Source organism: Gallus gallus, chromosome 9, assembly GCF_016699485.2.
Source record: "Gallus gallus isolate bGalGal1 chromosome 9, bGalGal1.mat.broiler.GRCg7b, whole genome shotgun sequence".
Lineage (NCBI taxonomy): Eukaryota > Metazoa > Chordata > Aves > Galliformes > Phasianidae > Gallus > Gallus gallus.
In genome coordinates, this window is record NC_052540.1 from 8,172,102 (window position 1) to 8,192,249 (window position 20,148).

At 43.1% G+C, this 20,148-nt stretch overlaps 1 protein-coding gene across 20 annotated transcripts in view; it reads right to left on the bottom strand.

The window, feature by feature from the left end:
- Positions 1–1,757: 1,757 nt before the first annotated feature.
- DOCK10 (dedicator of cytokinesis 10) overlaps positions 1,758–20,148 on the bottom strand; it is a 139,834-nt gene continuing 121,443 nt past the window's right edge. For 12 of the 20 annotated variants that reach the window (XM_015277017.4, XM_015277016.4, XM_015277021.4 and 9 more), the window contains exons 45-58: positions 19,691–19,906; positions 18,893–18,950; positions 18,468–18,566; positions 16,964–17,070; positions 16,396–16,518; positions 15,330–15,443; positions 14,630–14,635; positions 9,617–9,763; positions 9,007–9,217; positions 6,616–6,806; positions 5,814–5,914; positions 5,393–5,531; positions 3,501–3,576; positions 1,758–2,458 (exon numbers count right to left, since the gene is read on the bottom strand). In XM_015277017.4, coding sequence (XP_015132503.2) covers positions 2,391–2,458; positions 3,501–3,576; positions 5,393–5,531; positions 5,814–5,914; positions 6,616–6,806; positions 9,007–9,217; positions 9,617–9,763; positions 14,630–14,635; positions 15,330–15,443; positions 16,396–16,518; positions 16,964–17,070; positions 18,468–18,566; positions 18,893–18,950; positions 19,691–19,906 — 1,656 coding nt within the window. In that variant the 3' untranslated portion in view covers positions 1,758–2,390. The remainder of the gene's footprint in view (positions 2,459–3,500; positions 3,577–5,392; positions 5,532–5,813; positions 5,915–6,615; positions 6,807–9,006; positions 9,218–9,616; positions 9,764–14,629; positions 14,636–15,329; positions 15,444–16,395; positions 16,519–16,963; positions 17,071–18,467; positions 18,567–18,892; positions 18,951–19,690; positions 19,907–20,148) is intronic. The other 8 variants (XM_015277025.4, XM_015277015.4, XM_015277022.4 and 5 more) reach the window with 7 other exon arrangements.

Here is a 20,148-nt window from a genome sequence, read left to right on the forward strand (position 1 = left end):
CAGAAGCAAAGGATCACTCTCTGACTCGGGCAGATTTCTGAAAACCCACTATTCCTGCCCTGAAACTGTCGCCCTTCTGTTTTGTACCTCCTCAGCTCACACATAAAAGCCCTCTTACGCAGAACTGGTTGACATAATGGAGAAAGAGTTTAGGATTTTATAAGCCCACAGATTGGGGTGGATGTGGGATTCAGCTGTGAAACACCCGCCCTCCGTGGTTCTGGTAGCTGAATGTTGTGGCAGCAAAACAACAAACCACGTTTTCTAACAGCTCTACAGCCGCACACCCTTCTGCCTTTCCGCCATCTTCTCCCCTGAAGGCCGGGACAATTCATGGTTACAGCTTTGTCTCTCCCCCGCTGCAGTCCTGGTTCAAAGCTAATGTCTGCTAATTGCTTTCGTGCAACTATGTTGAAAGTGCTCGAACACAGCAGGAGAGCAAACGCCATCTGGAACAAGGAAATTCAAGCCTGAGCATCTCAAATACCAGTAATAAGGTAACAGCTAGCATAGGAGCTCGATTTTCAACCCCGGAGAAGGCTGCAAAGCTGGCTGCTCAAAACAGAACCAAACAAACCCCACAACCCTGAGACTGAAAAATGAACTCAAAATGGGTTTCAAGTAATTGAGAAAACAATCCAGGGATCTCCCCAGCCTAGTGTCAGTTTGACATGTCCCTCTGTGCAAACCATCCTTTTGCAATACGTGTTATTTCCAAAAGAAGCCCAACATATTTAGCTGCTCAGTTCTAGCTAATATTAATGAGAAATGCATCCAAATCACCCTGACGGCTTCTGGGGTACCCACCGTCAACACAAACCACAGTAAATGCAGGCTGAGTTCTTGGGATGAATCCAGTGAGTCCAAACAAATCTGAAACCCAGTGAGAACAGGGCTTGAGGTCCGGTGCCCACAGACCCACCTCCTCCATGCTGGGGGCTCCTGCTGCCGTCACCAACGTCTGCATCCTCCCATCCATGTAAACCAGCAGGTAATTCCATCAATTAATACATATACAGCACAAAGCAGTTAAAACCTGGGCTAAGATCACTCATTTGCATAGATAATTGATTTCAAACAGCACCGTGTCTAAAGAGCAGAGCTGGACTTTCAGAGGACAGGATGAGGAGCATGCCAGGCTCCCCATCCCGCTGTGTGGTTGCACAATGCTGTCCCTGTGAACGCACTGCATGGCACGAGAGGCTGGGCAATCACAGGAGCCACAAGTATCACTGTGTCACCTGGGATTGTTTGTGGGAACGCATTGCTGGTGACACATCAGTCACCATGGAGTGGATTTCCTTCTCACATACCACAGATAGCACAGGGCCCTGGCAGAGGAATAAACAAGGACTGTGGGGGAGCCTGAGGTTAAAAGGAACTCAGAAGAGCTGGCAGACCAGCTCTACTTCATCCCAGCACGATGCAGAACCATCTTGCTAGAGGCATGTAATTCCCCAACAGGCTAAAGGCAAAACTTGGGAATGCAAACTTCAAGGGCAGAAGAGCAGAGCTTTCCTTGGCTTCAAGCAGGAGGACTACGTGGCCCTTGTTTCTCAAAGTGACCTCAGTTTAAGACTATGCCTGCAACCTGGAGCCATATTCTGCAGATGGCCATAAACATCCTTCATCAGAGACCATAACAACGCACAGATGGGAAGCAAGAGGCATCCTGATCTCCACTGCTCTGCAACACAACGATGCGGGAATGAACCGAAGTGCAGGTCCTCAAAGAGGAAATCTTATGGACGCTTTTATACACATACACAAATATTTTAATATAATGGTAACTGAAATGTTATCCATGTTCTTAGTACGGCCATAATTAACCAAAAGAGGAATTTTTTAAATTTTGTAAAAATGACATATTTTACACATCTTCTATTTACAACTGCAATATACTTAAATGTTATAAAACATCCACTCTGACCTTTAAAATATATGTATACTAGGACTTAGTATTAGATATATTATAATTTATAGCAAACTTAGGGTTTGCTGTGTAGCTACCTGTTCAATGGAAATCATATGATCAGCCTTAATAAAGACTTAATAAAGACTGCTCAAAACCAAAAACTGACAGCAACAACAACAATAACAAAAAAAGACAAGGAATGTGCAAATATTGGGACAGGCAAAAAAGAAATCAAGCTTGCAGTTTAAAAAACCCATCACTGTGAAGACTTCCAATAAATTAAAATCATAACACGTCTTTTTTTTTTTTCCTGGCATCGTCCGTGATCAGATAATTTTTCAGTACTATTAATCTAATAGGAAATGAAAACAAAACATCATCCCAGGTCCTTCCATGGCTGCATGTTCCCCACCCATGCCTCCATCAAGCATCAGGGTTGGATGGGGTGGCTGCTGCTGGCGCAGACGAGCTGGCTCTATTGATGATTCGGGAATACGTGCGCTCCATTCCTTGCTGTTTTGCCGAATCCTCCTTGTATGCAATCTTGTCATTAAAGAGAAAAGAAGAAAAAAAAATACGCAACAGTGAGAGAGACCTGGTTATCTTGGTTTTTGTAGTGCTTATTATCTAAGCAGTCGTTTCCCATTTTTAGGTCATTACACAGCAATTTGCCGGAGGGAAAGGATCCCTGCTGGGGAGCCAGAAGTGACCAGAGGCTGCAGCAAGGAGCAGATCCCCTGAGCTGGGGGATACATGGGGCCTGGGGTGCAGTCACAGGCTTCTGCCAGCAGCGCTTCATGGAGCGCCCTGAGCAACGTTTCTCTATAGTATAACTCTCACACGATCCCAGCTGAGAAGTCACTACATCTTATAGAACCAGAAAACACCTTCACTAGCATCAACTTGGCATGGCACAGACTGCTCCCAGCTTAGTCCACACAGTCACCCAGGGCATGCAGGATCCCCCCCAGACCTTCTCACACACATCAGCTGCAAGACTATGTCCAACAGCAGCCCTGGAGCCAATCTCCTGGGGTGAGAAAAGGCTGAGGCTGTGGGCTGAGCCACATGCCCAGGGAGGAACAGTGGCCAAATCTCGTTCCACCTTGCCCTAGCTGCAGCATTTAGCAAGGAAGACTTTTTTTTTCCCCTAAAAATGCTCTATTTAGCCATAGCTATTTTCTCTGCTTCAATATACACATCCCCTTGGTCAAGCAGCCATCAGTGGTGGCAAAGAAACTTCTCTTGGTGTCATCAACACTCAGACACTTTGGGCAGCTGGTCGCAGCACAGCTTAGCCATGCCACGTTTATTATTCAGCCAAGCACATTTCTTGGCATCAGGACGATCCCGCTGAGCTGCTTCACTGACCAACCCAAGTTTATGGCTAGGATCCTAACAACACATCTCTCAACACACGTCAGGAGTAATACACCACAACAGTTTTTTGTTTTTTAAAAAACCTCCCTGGGCTTAAGGGAATCATTAGACATGAAACTAAATGAACACAGCACATATACGAAAATCAGCAAGTGAGAAAGTACATGACATTAAAAGAAAAAAGATGTAAGAAAAACGAACATACCACTTTTGGCTATAGTATTGAGGGAAATGTTAGACAGGGAAGAAGAGAAGCTGTATAAGCAAGGACCATGACAGAGCTGTCAGAAAAGAAGAACAAAACAAAACAAAAAAGAAAAACATATGGTGATGAAAGAGTCACTATCAGTGGGTGAGCAAGCAAAATTCTCTTGATCATGACAATGGGGAAGATGGCAACACTTACTGTCTTCATAAAGAGCACAGTTACAATAGAGACTCAAGCATTCCAAGTGCAAAATAAATATTTTGGCTACAGTTTACAGTAGGTGATTTAATGGAGGCAATGCTCTGCTCAGGAGCAGGGGTTTGTGCATTCCTCACAAAAGGAATGGAGCATTCCCAAGAAGCCACACTGCACAGAAAACTTCTAAGTGCCCACGCTTATTAATTGGGAGACTAACTTTCCGTATGGACTTTCAAAGTCTGCTGATTTTGGTTAAAGCTTTTGGTTAAGCAAAAGTCAATTTTTGTCTTCTGCTGGATCAACTCAGTGTTACACATTAGCACAGTTATGTACAGGTCATTTTGTATTATTTTGTCTCTTCACTTGCATGAGGAAAACTCCAAGCACATCGATACAGATAATAAATACAGCTGTGAATATTTAATAGAGTTCACTGAATATTTTATGCATGCTGAAACTCATGGGCTGCTCATGACTAATTTACGTTGACCATTCCATCTTCCATTTTTGTGGGGAACACGAGGCATGTGGTACCATCTCTGCACATTAAGCAGCCAAAGTAACTTCCACCGGAGAGCCATGAGCGGTGAGCAACCAAAGACACCCTTAGTAGAACAGTGATAAATATTATTTATGATAAAGTTACTGGAATGCATGAGGTTCACAAATCCTTGTGCATCTAATTGGGAAGAGAGCACAATTCACACAGCAGTAACAGCTGAGCCTGACCCCCGACACGCACCGAGCCCTCAAAGCAATCACGCAGGTTTATACCCTGGGAAAAGCCAGCTTCATTCCTCATAAGAACAGCAATGGGCCAAAAAAACCTTGTAAACCATTATTCTCCTCAAACGTGAAGATGAAGAACATGGCATGGTCTATTGGGGCGGAATCAGGCACTTGGTTAGATGCCATCATTGATACCAATGGTTAAACAAAGTGACTGCACACAAGTAGCACCTATCTTTGCTATGGGCAACTAGACATACAGAGCAGCTAGGAAGGAATAAATGCTTCTCAGGCACAACCTAAGGTGGCCTACCCACAACCATACAGAGGTAAAATTAAGCATGCTTTAATTTGCACGTAGTGCGCAGAATAGTTCAATTATTATTTACATTAAAAGATAAAGCAATAAGTATCTGCACAGATACAGGATAGTGTGAATTTCAGTTTGGTATTTTGGAATGCACTGCATATAATGCAACCATGCATGCCAATCCTTAGTATCCTCCAGTATACTTAAAAAAATAAAAACCACTCTTATTTTGAAAGCTGAACACAAACAGTGTATCTGAACACAATATCACTGGAGATATCTTCTCCAATCTCTTAGATGCAATTTACTGCTTTAATTAAATATGTCGCAGCTGTAGGACAAAGCTGGCTGGCATAGAACAGCAGTTTAACTGATATTCTTTCCATGCCTTTGGACCTCAGTCTGCAGTCCCATTAACATTCAAGTTTTCAATATCCAACAAGATGGGCAGAAGACAAATCTTTGTCAGGCAAGCAAATTACTGTATGTAATATAGCTGAAGTGGAAAAAAAAAAGAGTGGAACTATGTTTTCTCAGTGAGTGTTGCACTACCCAATCTTACTTCTAGAATTCTGCTTTACAACTTCATTTGTCACTAGAAGAAACAGAACTTTCATTTAGCCTCAGATATCATTAAAACAGACGAACTAACCTGTTCATTCATAACTGCAGAGAGCTCGCTGAGCATATCCCTATAGTGAGACTTCATTTCTCCCTGATATTCAAATTGGTCCTCCTTAATAAGGCGTTCGTTGACATCAAGAGCATGCCCACATGCTTCTGCAAATTGCCTACAAACACAAAACCACACAGAACAACCATACAGATATTGTAGTAATGGGGAAAAAAAAGTGTGTGTGTATATATAAAATTAATTTCAGAACTCATCCTCAGATCAAGAGGAACACTGGCTATTGGGACAGGTTGAAGTTTCAGTAAATGTTTTCCTGAGAATGATGTGTAGGATATGGCAAATACAGATGTAAACCAGCATGCTTCAATTCAGAATAACTTCACATCATGTCACTACTCGTATTACAAAGAAGATGGCAAACCTAAACTTAATTTTTTACCTGAAGATTTCCTTCAGAAGCTTGACTTGATTATCAGGATATCTCTTTGCGTTTGTTTCTTCCAGAAAAGCCCGAGCATAGGCCATTGGTCCAGCATTTACCTGGGGGAGAAATAAATAGCTTAGGTGCATAAAGCAAGTCGATTACTGCCCATTTTTCCTGTGCCCCGAAGGCCTGGGAATTGGCCTCGGGCAACCAAGCTGAAGCTGTGAAGACTATCAGAATCACTGCTCTTGCCACGTGGATGAAATCTGAAGAGTTTTACTGAGATAAAAGGAGCTAAGTCAGCCCTGCACAAACTGCAGATCTCTGCCGGCCTTTGGAGGCACTCAGCTTGTTACCCATCCAGAAAGCTGTGCATTTGAAGAAGATTTCAACGAGGGCACCAGAAATACATGCATGTATCACCAGTATCAACTTTTCTAATGAAATGACAAAACTAATCCTGAAAATCCCTCTCTTTAAAGTATTTGCATACTTGGCTGTGTGACAAGTTTTATTCTCAAGTGATACATGATGGTCTTGTTAGAAAGGTCTTAACATTTATTTAGAGAAGACTTGACAGAATTAGTTATGTTTGCACATAAATCCAACACTCATCAACATCAGTGGAAAGCTTTCTACTGCCGTATGTTTTTTGAGCAGGCTCCAACTGCACTGGAAAACAAGATATGACCAGAAGTACAAAACAGACAAAACATGTCTGGAAGGATGGAAACCAAGAATAAAAATTCAGGTGAACTGGGGAAAACAAACAGACAAACAAACAACCAAGAGAAACTGTGTGCCTCATTTTCATTACCTTGACACTGACACTTCCTTGGAGCTTAAGCTGCAGTCGGATCATGTCCACTTCTTCCATCATGCAAAGCTGGTTGAGTTCCGAGACCTTCTTGGACATCTCATCAATCGCTACTTCAATGGGGTTCAGCTCCGTGCTGGTTTGGCTTATGACTTGAATACGCTTCTTCACATAGGGAAACAAGTGGCTGGCTACTCAAAAGCAAGAAATGCATTAGAGAGGCTCGGCTAGAGACCAGATAGTATTTAAGAAAGCAAAATAAGTCAGTCAAAGGTTTAGACTGTATTAACTTTGGCATTGTCTACGCAAATGGAGTTTTAATCACTAAGAAAGCAATAGAATTCAGCAGCTCTAAACTGACTTTTTGACAGACCCGATATTGGAAGAACATTTCCTTTTGAATTCACCACTGTTTGCTACTGAGCTCTGTCAGATGCACATGGCAGCAAGCTCTCACCACACAGATTTCAAAATGTATTAATTCCTTCTTCTGAATTAAAGCACCGAATGATAAACCTGTAATGAACTCCAAACACCCCAAATATCCCATTGAACAAGTTTCACGTCAGAGGCAGGAGCTTCTAGCTTAGCTGAATTGATTATTACACGCCCATAGATGAATCATTATTAAAGCACCATCCTTAAAAAAGTAAGGAGTCAGACTTAGTACTCAACCTAATAATTACTATGGGAGCTGGTAGGGGAACCATTCATTGGTAAAGCCTCTTATTTCCATTACAGCCATTTTCATGGATCTCAAGAAACCTGGCAGTGATACAGTATGGGGTATTGTCTGATCTGAGCTGTTTAACCTTCTCCTGATTATCCTACACGCTTTGGAAGACCTCCCAGACTCCAAGTAGGCCTTCCTCCAACAAGCATACGGTGCCAGGCAGCTCAGAGCTAAACGAGCTCCATATAAGAGGGTGGCTGTCGCTCCTTGGACAGCAGGAAACCAAGGACTTGCAGAGCTGGAAGGTCAAATAACAGCCAGGCACAATAGAGAAGCCAGTCTGCAGCCAGACCACCCTCGTCCTCCATGCAGTACAGGGGCAGGGCTGTGGAGCAGGGATGCTGAGCAGCCATCCAGTACCTTTGCCTAAGCACAAACAACTGCCATTAGTCCTCCAGCTGTCCCAATAAGCTTTGTTTTCTTCTCAAAATAAAAGCACTTCCGTTTGCATAGGAAGGAAGCAAAGCTATTTGACTTTATCCAAAGGAAAACAGTGTTTCCTTCACAGAAATGTGCCGAGGTGAAGCAGGTGCCAGAGGGAAAGCAGGGGAGAGGTCATCAAATTCCCACCTAACTGACGCTGAAGATGGAGCCAGGCTGAGACTGCTGGCAGCTGATGGTGTCATGTAACAGCCAAAGGAAATTATTCTGCTGCACAAACAGCCCTCTCTGTTTTTGCCAGATGTACCACAATGGCTGCACTTTCAAGTCAGAGGAGCTGCCTGCTTCAGTACAGATCTCAAAACACCCAGTGCTGCTGAGGCACTTCAAAACACCACACACAAGCAGTTCTTCCTTTCTTCTCATAAACAAAGCTGTGTCACGTAACAAGATGCCCCCAGACACGGGTACCTCTTTTCTGACTTGCCAGAACAAAACATTTACGTGACTACGCCTATACGGAAAGCACCTTTCTTCACTTTGCCCTCTGGGGAAGCACATGCACTGAAGTTGGTGGGGAACAAGACTTTGTCACTCAGGAGCCTTTGCTGTGAACATCAGCCTCCCTGCCTACTGCTGCTCAGGAGAGCAACGCCTCTATCTCAGGCAATTCCTCGTGCTCCCAGCCAAAATTCAGACAGGTCAGGTTTCAGCAGTAGTTTCACAGAGATTTTAGTCACGATAAGGAACTGAATGTCTTCTGTTTAACATGACTCAGTAAGAACAGACGTGCAGTCCTCCCTACATTCCTGCCTTAAAACAGTGACTGTAACCACCAACCTGAAAGCTGACCTCTCACTTTAAAAATACTATGCAACGTGTCTTACTTCCATGAGGACAAAAGCTCTTATCCAAGACTTACTCGTCACAGCAGAACAAGCACCCTACCTTGCTTTTCATGTCTTCTGTTCATTATGAAAACAACACTTCTGAGTGCTAAGCTGCTTTCAGCAGAACCCCTCCCAAACCCCATCATTTTAAGATGCTGATAAGGAAAAATAAAAGAGCTGACGACTCCACCAATGAAAATAACTTCACGTAAGAGGGTCAGCAGGGTTCTAAGAACGAGCACACTTTGCAAATGGGCACGTGGAAGAGATCATTTATCACTCTGCATAACGTGCTGTGCCCACTGTCTGCAGGAAAGCTGGCACACAGACACACTGTGGGCCTTAGCTGCCAAAGGCAGGCTGGGGGGTGAGCAGCAGCAGACGTACTGGTCAGGATGGTGCGCCTCTTGCACTGCTCTTCCACGCCGCCGTGCTTCTTTCCCGAGAGCGTGAAAGGCGTTTCGAACACAAACCGGTTGACGTTGTGATGCATTTCAAAGTCAGTCTTTCGATCTTCTGCTTCCTTCTCCTCAAAGAAAGGCGTGACATACGTGACCTGAATATAGGCATACTTTGGATCCAGGTCTTTGGGGTTGACCTGTGTAACAGTGGCAAACATAACAAAACTTTGTTAAGTGTGACAACTCGTCAAGGCATCCATTACATTTCTTTTATCTACCGTGGTAATATCAATAAAAATGAGACTTCCAAATGCTGTATTCAGACCACAAATTAATACAAACATTTTTAACTAGATACCCATCAAAACAGTGGGATTTTTGATCAACGACAATCCAGAAGTGAATGAGAACCACTTCTCCTGTACAGCAAACATCTGCATGCTCTCTGCATGCACATGCTGGCATATGCTCTCTTCCCATTGGCAGTGAAGCACTGCTCTAGCACTGGCATTTCCTTACTACATTTCCATAGTACACTCGCCATACTGTGAGGTTAGGGGCTTTTCTCCCTTGTATAGGAATCACGTCTTTCATACCTTGTTGGAATCCTGGATGATCTTCACATTATCTATTCCAAACTTGTCTGCATACAGCTTCAGCAGCCTCTGAGAGATCTCAGACAAGCCAGTTAATTTGGGCTCCTTATAGATATACTCTTTCCCTTCCTCTTCTTCAAAAAAACCCTGTTTGGAAAGAAACGGGGTACAGTGAACACACCAGGCTAGGCAAAGCTTAACGGAGGTGTTTGCACCAGGCACCCAGGATGTGTCTGTTTACCTACCAGAGCTTCCAGTGTGCCATTTCCAGCACCTAAATTAAAGGACTGACTCTCTCCATCCTCACAGATGCTGCCTCATGTTTGCATTTACACTGGCTTGGTACCTCCTAAGTTACCCAGTAAATAACTCATGCACACGTTTTCCCACAAGAGATCTACTCGTTTCAGCAGTGACAGCACTTTCTCTAGAATTCTGATGTGTGTATGTAAAAAAAAAAGTCTAAGGAAATAAAACTTGGAGTTTTAACAAGGTTTCATTTGCAATGGGTTAAGTTACCCACTTGTGAAGCAGTACGCTATCAGACCACAAGTGCAGCAGCTGCCCGCTGGGTGCACAGCCTGCCCAGGATGCTGGCACAGCCCCAACACTGCAGCATTGGGCAGAGCTGTGGCACAGGGAGCCCCAGTGAACGGACCCATCTCTGTTCAGGGCAGCTGAAGAGTAACTCTGGTGGCATCTTGACAGGCCATGAGGAATTGCAGCACTTCCAGATACAATCAGCAGACAATTTACACAATAATAAGAATAAGAATTCGTACAGACTGTGCTCCTTTGCAAAAAAGCTGCATCTTGTTAGGGCCATTTACTTACTGCACCAGCTGCACTTGGCAGAGCTTTAATGGAAGGGCTCTACCGAAGAAGTGAACAAGAACTTCAGAAGAAGCACTGGCCTCAGAAGATTAATGTGGCATTGCATCACATACAGGTGAGACACAGCTGCTACGCGATGAGCACGTATATCAAACAGTGGGGAGCAGCAACCCCAGCTGAGCAGAAAGCAGCAGCTGACCCTTCAACAAGGACTGGATTCATCCCAGCACCCTGAGCAGCACCAGCCCTCCCTCTAACATTTCATATGCTGCTGATGAAATTTGGCAGCACTAAATGCTGCAGCTGTACCCCTTTCACCATAAGGCAAAGTGACCCAGTGGAAAATACCTGAAGCTGTAGGGATAAGGAAGAAAAGAAAGACAGCATTAACAACGCCAGACCCAAGGCCCTTTAAACTTAACATGATGTAGCTTGGGCAGGTAATTCTACAACATGCCCTGGCAAATTGCAGTCTGTTGAAAAACAGAGGAGCACAACCAAACAAAGGCAGGAGAAATCTCCAAAATCTCTGTGGCAGGCACTCACGTTAAAAAAAAAATAACCCTGCCCTTTCATGCTGAAGCATATTCCAAAATTTGGTCACTAAAATAATAGACCAGGCAAGTTTTACAAAAATCTACAGCCCGGTGATAAATCAGCTGTGAATTCTGAGCTTTGTTTTAGCAGGGATTAACAAATATCTGTGGCTTCTCCTCCAGTCAGGACAAGGGACAAGAAACCACCTGTTCTCATCTGACAAGTGCCAACAGTACTGTGGGCATTACTGAAACAAATGACTAATAGCAGCACCGGCAGCTTGTCTGATAGTATCTTAATTAGTCTCACCGTGACCTTCTAACACTGTGCCATTTTTAACAATATTAATCAATTAATCACCGCAGGCATTGGGAAGAGCTACACAGGTAATTAGAGACCAAATCTAGAGCTCAAAAAGCTGACACCCTACCAACATTTACCGAGCCGTCACTTCCTATTGATGCTGCTGAGAAAGGATGTGCAGGATCACAGCCTGGTTTCTGATCTTGTTTCCACTGAAGAAATACCACTTTATGTGGAAACAGCTAAAAGCCTCATTAGTTTCACACAACCGTACTCAATCACACTGCTAAGATTGTTTCTGTCAGAGAACATCCGCTTTCTGTTACCGTTCAGTGCTTTTAACAAACAACAACAAAACAAACACCAAAACTAGAGCAAAAAAAGCCCCTTTTCCAAATTAATCACATAGTAAGCTAGAACATTGCTTATCCTCTCATCTTAGATGCTGGTTCTGGATATATTCACATGCTGCAGGACAGCATTTATATGCAAGGACCAAATCTCTGTGCTGATGCTGCATGGCACACTAGGATGCTGTCTCTGCTAATGGTGCTGCTCAGGAAAAAGAATGAGATGAGGAATAAAAAGCAACACAAACCTCCTGAAAATAAAAGAAACAGCTAACAAATTCTGTCTCATCTCTAACACAGGAGATGGCATTCATGTACAAATTCCCTGCAGTATTTCAGTGGACAGAAGTTAATTGTGAGCTATAAATAATCGTGTCTGCCATGTGCTATATGTCTGCCTAAGACTATTGAAAGCGAGATTAAATACTTTTTAGGAGCCAAATATCCTCCAATTTAAGGATTTTAAAATGTTAAGCAGCCAGGGTCAGACTATCAAAGCATATCCCCAGACTATTTGCATGCTGACTGCTTTTGCCCTTCACGAACAATGCAGCTTTATGCATGAAAATTATTAACGTGGAGTAGCTGAATGTAAGTGAAGGGAGAACAACCTCACTGTGATGGATCTCCTCTGCACTCCACCTGCTATCAGTGGGGCTGTGACTGCGGATGTCAGTGTGAGAGTGCTGGAAGGGCCCTTCTTACTCCTTGTATACCCGCAGGAGCAGTCCTCAAAGCTCACAGTACATTTCCTCCCTGCCCTTAGGTGGAAAAGCACGCCCTGCTCCTACAGCAGGCATAACGAGATGAGGCCTTCTGCTTTAAGATCATCACTGCACAGGCCAAGTGCATGCTGGTGGGAAATGAGATTGCTGCTTATGTGGGCTAAAGTGGGCCAATGCTCCAACCCCTTACTACAGCAAGCACATCCCCACTGCAGAGAGAGAGGAAAGCACATCAACAACTCATTTCCTTAGCACCAGAGACAACCTAGCACTCACTCAGATGTTCTTATATGGAACAGCACTTCCATAGCCAACTAAGGCTGGGATTTGGTATTTAGAGGACCCTTCCCTGCCTGTATCAAGTGTGCAGTGCCAACATCACCTGCTGTGATGAGAGGGCTTGTGCACAACATGGTAAGAAGCTATTACAGCTGTTTTATTAGCAGATTTGGAAAAGGTCATCCTGTGATCTTCAGACATAAACCTGCAGATATGTTACTGCTACAAAAGTCTGCCCTCCAACTAACTATCAGAGCCGCTTGCACAGATGGGAGAACAAAACCTCAGGTTTACCCTTAGCTAACTGCACTGAATCATGTCTTGAATGGTTTTTTGCTTATAAGTACAACACAAGTTTTCAGCTATTCAACATAATTAGCAGCTCTCGTGTATATGTCATTTACGTATATAAAAATTCAAGAAAAATCTTGACCTCTCAAAACATTCATCTGTGAATGAAATCATAAGCCCTGGCCCATAGCTAGTGTGGCCACTTGGTGGTGCAATGAGATGCTGTCACCAAAGCCCTCAACAGAATTTGCAGCCCATAACAGCAGCTGCCCTGAGATCTGGCTCTCTGAACTGGTGAATGAAACTCTCCGGTGAAGATACAACAGGCACAGAGGCCTGCAAGCATTTCTGGCAATAGAAGAAACAAAAGCCTCCACACCTTTCCACCTGTACAGCCAGCACGGAAGCAAATGGCACAAGGGACAAAGGGGCTGACAGAAACACAGAAAGGAAACCTTCTGCAGGGAAAAGACATGCAGTATGTGGGCGCGCGCGGTTCCCTCTCCATTCGCTACGCGGTCAATCCCTATCTGTAATTCCTACATCTCATGTGGTGCTTTGTGTGTTGGTATACCTTCCTTAATCAGTTTTGCAACACTGAGCGCTATTATCCTTGGTAAATGAGGCACCAGTAATGTTGATGGGAATAATCTACCTTCAATTATTTGCACTGTGCCATACGCTTTAGTCACTATGTCTCTGCAAGGAGCAGTACAGAGCAGTCCCAATTTCTGCCACATAAAATCTCATCTGCAAAAGGAAATAAAGAAGCTGTGCTTGTTTGCATTTCGAGCTCAGTATCCATGTGCACCAGGGAATAAACTGAGCAACACACAGCTATGAAAAAGTCATATGCTTTCAAGCACGAAAGCTGTTTAAATGAAGTTGCCCTCGTGGCACCAGCAGCTGAAAGCCATTGCACTGTAACAGAGATTTTAACCCAGTTGAGCAGAACTGCTGCAGCTAAATTACCCATTTAGATGTAGCTTTACTCCATGAGCTTGGCTGCTTGGTGGAGAGACAGCACAGGGGCAGCCCCAGCAAGAAGCTGCAAGCAGATTCTTATTTCCACCTCCACTGTCCCCATTTTGAGGAAGGGCGTAAGTTAAAACTCCACTCTTCCTCAGGTACAGCAGCTTGCTCTCTTGCATCTGGCAAGTTCAGCTTTGCTGATCTGCAGGGAGAGCCAGGACTCACCACTGCCCTCTGAATCCCAGATTTGCACTCTCCTAAGAAGAGATTGTGGGGCTGCCACAAGGCTGCCCCCCACCCATGGTGCTCAATTACTCCCGCCACCAAACAGATGGACAACAGCCTTCCACTCTGGAGCTGCTGCACAGGCCAGGAAAGCAGTCTTGCATTCAAACAGCGTTAGTGTGACACTGAGTTTTTCAGCACAGAAAGAAGGGGTCCAATCCTGCACCCAGTGAAGCTGAGAGGGAAACTGTCACTGAGATGAGGTGACAGCATTGAGCCCCACAGCACACACACAACACGGTGACAGGTACAGCTTCGTAGTTGGGCAACTGAACAAACAAAAATTAGTTTGCGGGATGCAACAGTGAATGGAACAACGTTATTTTTTCTGCCACAAACCAAAGAATTGAGAGCACGGGAAAGTTAATGTTAAGTACGGGAAGGATGGAAGATGTGTGAGGAGAATTAAACAAAACATGCAAAAGAACTAGACTTACCACAGCCTTGAATAAGATCAAAAGGAGAAAAGAGCAAATTTCTGTATTAAAATCTAATTAGCAAACAGAATGATTCACATCAATCTGTTGTTTACACACCTTATTTTAAAGTATTGCTTGTATGCTTGTCAAAAATAGGTCTTAAAAGAGCATGCTGGATTTCTACACTGGTTTGTAGTGGAAGAAAGCACAAAATAATGCTTTGAGGATGCTGAAGCACAACAAAGGGAATAAAACTACTCTATAGTATATTGCACAGAATCAGAGGTGGCCTGAAAGCAGAAGCCAGCCAGGGAGAAATAGAACATAACATCTACTGCATACCGCTCTGCTTTAAGCTCTGTGAGAAGAGAAGGCCATATAAGAAAGATGTTTTACTCAGTTTCATTTCAGTTTTATTCTGAAAAATCTGCCCTGTTTCAGTCTCGGTTTTGCTTGTTGAAGTCCAGAACTACATCTGATGTAAATGTCTGTTCTCCACTGCACCACTAAATCCAATGTAGCAGTTTGCACAGATGCAACTGAGTGCTCTCTCCCCTGAGTAAAAGCCTCCTTAGAGTTTGACCCATGATGCACTTTTTACTCCACGATTCCCTGTTGACTGTTTCCCTGTTTTATCTTTCCTGAAATACAGCATGATTAGAAGGTGCTGGCTGAAATCCAAGCATCTATTAAGACAAAAGAACACGAGTCAGCTTACCTGCCCATAAAATGCAACACGGTAGTAACGCCCGAACAGACGCTTCTCAGAGTTCACCACCTCTGCAACCTTCAGGTATGAGCGGTGGATGTCATAGTACAGATCAGACAGCCTCTGCATGAGGAGAGGGAGCGAGAGGGAAGGTGAGGAGGAGCAAAGTCCTTTGGGAAACAACACTGAGGTTCTGCACAAGCCTTAACTAGAAACCCAAACCTTTGCAAAGATGTGTCAAGGGAATAGTTAAACCTTGACACTAAGGAATTATTTCAAGGCTTTTGACATCTTCTGAGCATGCAGTTTTATAGCAGAGAGTCTATGTGTGCAGGGTCACACTGCATCTCATCAACAAGCCGTGATAGGAACCCTCTAAGTGGTCAGAGGAAGCGAGCGTCCTGAGTGCAGGGAAGGGCATGGTGCCAACAACCCCAGTCAGCTCCCACCACACATGGCCGTCTTGTGTAGAGAGCCAAGAGTTCAACTAAGTTTAAATCTGAGGATTTGCTTCTTCAACATACAGCTTATACCTGCTCCTTTTCCTTTTTACTGATTTTACACCAGAAAATCTGTATATGACATCTTCATCATTAGGTTATCCATTATGCTTTGAATTGGACAAGTAAACAAGAAATGAAGAAACCCTGGGGTCACGAAGCCATCACAACTTTTATCAGCTGTTTCCAAACTCAGATACAATGAAAACGTGATCTTGGTTTAAAAACGTATGTAAAACATTCACATTCATTGGTTAACTGAGATAGATTTCTCCACGGGGACACATAACGAGGGACATAACAAAAAGACTCTCAGTGAAATACATCTAGCAGGCTGTTGCTGTGGTTTTGATGACCTTTACAACTTGATTTGTTTAAAAAACTTTTGTTCATTTATGGTTGCACTGATGCTGAAAAGAAACCAAAGTTTTTTATTTACTCATAGCATGAAGCAGTAAAAGGAGAAATTACAGACAGGAAGAACAAAATATTCCTTGCAAAGGTGGCACATTAGTTTAAAAATACTGATCTTTACTGTTGGCTCACATTGATTTCCATAATAAAAAAGAACTTACCTTAAAGTCCCTCTGCTTCTCAAAAACAGCAATGATGGGCTTGTTAACCTCAGCAATAAGCTCGTATCTCTCAGACTTCCACAAGTATTCAACACACAACTCCAGCTGCTCCACCAGGATGTTCTGCAATTCCACAGGTAACCACATCAGTCAATAGCTGGCAGCACTTCACTAATAAGTGCATAGGAAAAGTACCTACCCACTGTTTTATTTTTATTCTGCATCTTCTATACTAAAGTTTAGTCCAATCACACAATGTTTAGTCAGGTATTGGTGACCTAGCACTTCTTTAGACAACAAATTGAAATCGCAGTAACATGGTGATCCTTGACATCTCATTCAGAAGAGCAGAATGGCACTGTGGGCTCCAACTCTGGTACTTAATGTTCTAGTCAGCTGAACACTTATCCCAGCTATTCAGCACAACAGCTATGATGTTTCACTCAAAAGCAGTGTGCCTTTTAACACTGGGTGAAGTGCACTCACTGTAATTTGGTGCATAGGCATCCATTAGAAATACTGCTGACTGTAAGTATAAAGCAAGCCTATAAAGGCTAATGCCACTGACCTCATTATAGGGAGTATCTTGCATCCCAGAGTCCTCCTTCATAGCACCTTCTTCTTTAATGTTGGGGGTAATGCTCAGAAAAGCAGGCCATCCCATGGAAAATAAGCCTTGAAGTGCAAGTCAAAACAACATCAATTAATGACTGAATCACCACACACTTAAAAAAGTTAGTGGATGCTATTAAAACAAAGCTGATTTCGTTGATGAGGTTTGTTACTTTTTCTTTCCCGCAGCTCAAGTGATGAGAAGCACAAATGGAACTGACTGAGTTTGAGACTGTCATACGTTTCCTCTATGAAGTAAATCAATTTGTGCAGGCAAAGGGTAACTGCAATATTTTCCTGATGCAATCTTATTTCCCTCAGCATTTCAGTTCCTTAGCTGCACAGTGCTACACATGCCACACTCCTCTACACAGGAATTACCAATGTAGGTGGAGAGGTGACAACTTCTACTCATGAAACCAATACAGGCACTTAACACTAAATGCTGGGACTTGCACTCGTTCCACCCACCCCATCTCCTAACAGAGGGGCACAGTTGCCACAGGCTTGTGTCAGCTGATGCAGAGGTGGCCACTGCAGAGCAAGCTGTGCCTCTGCCAGGCTCAAGGATGTCATGGCAGCTGTGCTCCTTACCCTGCCCTGGGACAGCAGCGTGACCACCGCGCTGCTCAAGGAGCTCTTGTAGGCAGCTCAGACTGGTTGCTGAGGGAAGCCCTCCCTCTGCCAGGTTTTGGAAGAGTTTTGAGCAACTCATCTTTTTACTGATGCGTAGGTTTAAAATTCCCCAAAAGTTCTTCACTCTATTTGCTGTCTTCTGTTATTTATACAAAGTATAAAAGTGAGACATCCCTGAAATACTGCTGTGTACAAAAGCCCCTTTCATCTCATCCGTAGACACTTGTAAGATATCAGAGAACCATGGTCTTTCCAAAACTAAGCTTGCTCTTCCCAGCTATATTTGCTTTTGTCCCTGGAAATTGCTCTTTATGAACACTACTGAAATATCTCCATCTGAAAATTCCTTTGAAATACACATTTCATGAACTAAACAACAATGCACGGAAGCATTTCAAACACATAACCCTGCACTTTGTTTCTCTAATTAGCATTACAGATTAAAAACATCTTTATCTATACAATGTTACATATGGATAACCTGATATTAATTCTGCCCTTGTCCCCCAGCTTTGGATAGTCAAGGAAACTGAATATGGATTTGTGTGCTAAACACCAATTGACCGGAGAGGATTGCCAATGAAGAGCAGATGGCTCTGTCCCCAGAACCCTTCGCCAGAGCTGTTCTGTGCATTTCATCAAACCAGTCAAAGAGCATCAGGAAAGTAACACAATGCTTCTGACATGCTTGCTGTTACAGCCATCAACATGCACTATAAATATTTTCAGTTTGGTAGATATTTTTCCAGATCAGTTGAAGAACATTAGTTTGATCCCCTAGCCATGTTATGTGACCCATAAACAGGCACGGTTAGAGCACTCACTTCCTCCAGTGTGAGTTGTTAGTAACACATTACTATCAGAGACTTGACCATCCTCCAGGAGCATACGTGAGGTACAAATCTTTTCCATTTTCCAGTAACCTATGATAGTGTAAGATGGTATTAGTACACTGCTACTGGTATGTGTTAATACATGCATATTTAATAACAGCACATTAACAAGTGAAGCATCCTCTTTTAGCACTACTCTACTAAACATTTAATTAACCCTCCACACAAAACACACAGTCACTGTCCTAGTGCTAAGACTAGTACTTACAACGTATTAAAAATAAAGTATTTAGGCAGAATTTGAGCAGCTTTAAGAATACTTTATTTAAAAGTAAGAAAAGGAGAACAATAAAAAATTATTTTCAACAATGTGATTTATAAATATATAGGGTTGATTTTGAATATATTGATCTTACCCTTTCTTTTTAGGTACTCCGCAATGAGAGCAGCGATGTGAATGTAGCACATAGCAGCCTGCAACAAGAGACCAAGATTTGTGTATATGTTGAAGCACACTGACTTAGCATATGCATGAAAAGGAATGGGCATGTACATTCATTTCTGGCAAGTCATACTGCAGAAGAGGGAAAACAAAATTAATGTAACATTTTGAGAAAATAAAGGACTAAACAATGAAATCTAAGGGATTAAATGATGAAACTTCTCCCTAGTATTAATTTCACAAAATGCATCAGATAAAAGCACAGACTAAGAAATAAATGAGGACACCGGGAAAGTTGCTCAACAGAATGACATCAGATCACTTAGTAAACGTAATATAACTGGGCTAGGTACTAGAGGTTCACATCACTCATGTCATAAATATGCAACTTCTCTCCTACACTGTTTAAGATGAAAAAAAAAAAGAGCAACATAAAAACACGTACATAAATTAAGCACTGTTTATAACCTCACTTACATTAATATGCCTGTTAAGAGTAAAGCAGGTGAGATACTAATGTGATGCTGGACACAGCTTCCCCATCAGATGCTTTTCAGTCTTGCTCAAGCAGACATCAGGCACTACCACACTTAAGCAAACTGAGGTAATAAGAACATCACATCTCTAGGCATTGCTCAAACCTGTCTTCCAGTGTATGACAGATTGTATACATCTCTTAAATCACTGCTGTTATCTGTTCTCACGGCCCTTTTCATCAGAACATCTCAGCCTAATGACAAACGCATTTTCTACTCATTTGTTTATAAATTACCTCTGATAAATCTCCATTTCTTGCATGAATCTTGGCCATGCTTTCAAGCCAGGTCCTGCGTAATTCAGGTGTGCTGGCATAGGAATTTGCTAGGCTGTACTGCAGGTCCACAAGCATCTCAGGGTCTTTCTCATGTTCCTTCATCTGAGCTGTGGCCATCAAAACTGTTCTGATGCGTTTGGTCAGATCCTTCACCTCTGCTGGGAAATTAACGTTCTTTGGGAAAGATAAGCAATACATCACTAAGACCATCCAAAGAACCACGTGCAGCAGCCCTGACCGAGCTCCCATTCTGCCTGTGGAACATCTCCCCATCCCCATAGTTCATTTGGTTGGAAAGAGATTTACACTTCAACAGTATGCACACATTTTACATTGTTATGCATGTTTTTGGTGCACATCTACTGAACAGACTGGGGACAGTTTGTAGACTTAAAGACTGTTAATTGCGGTAGCGT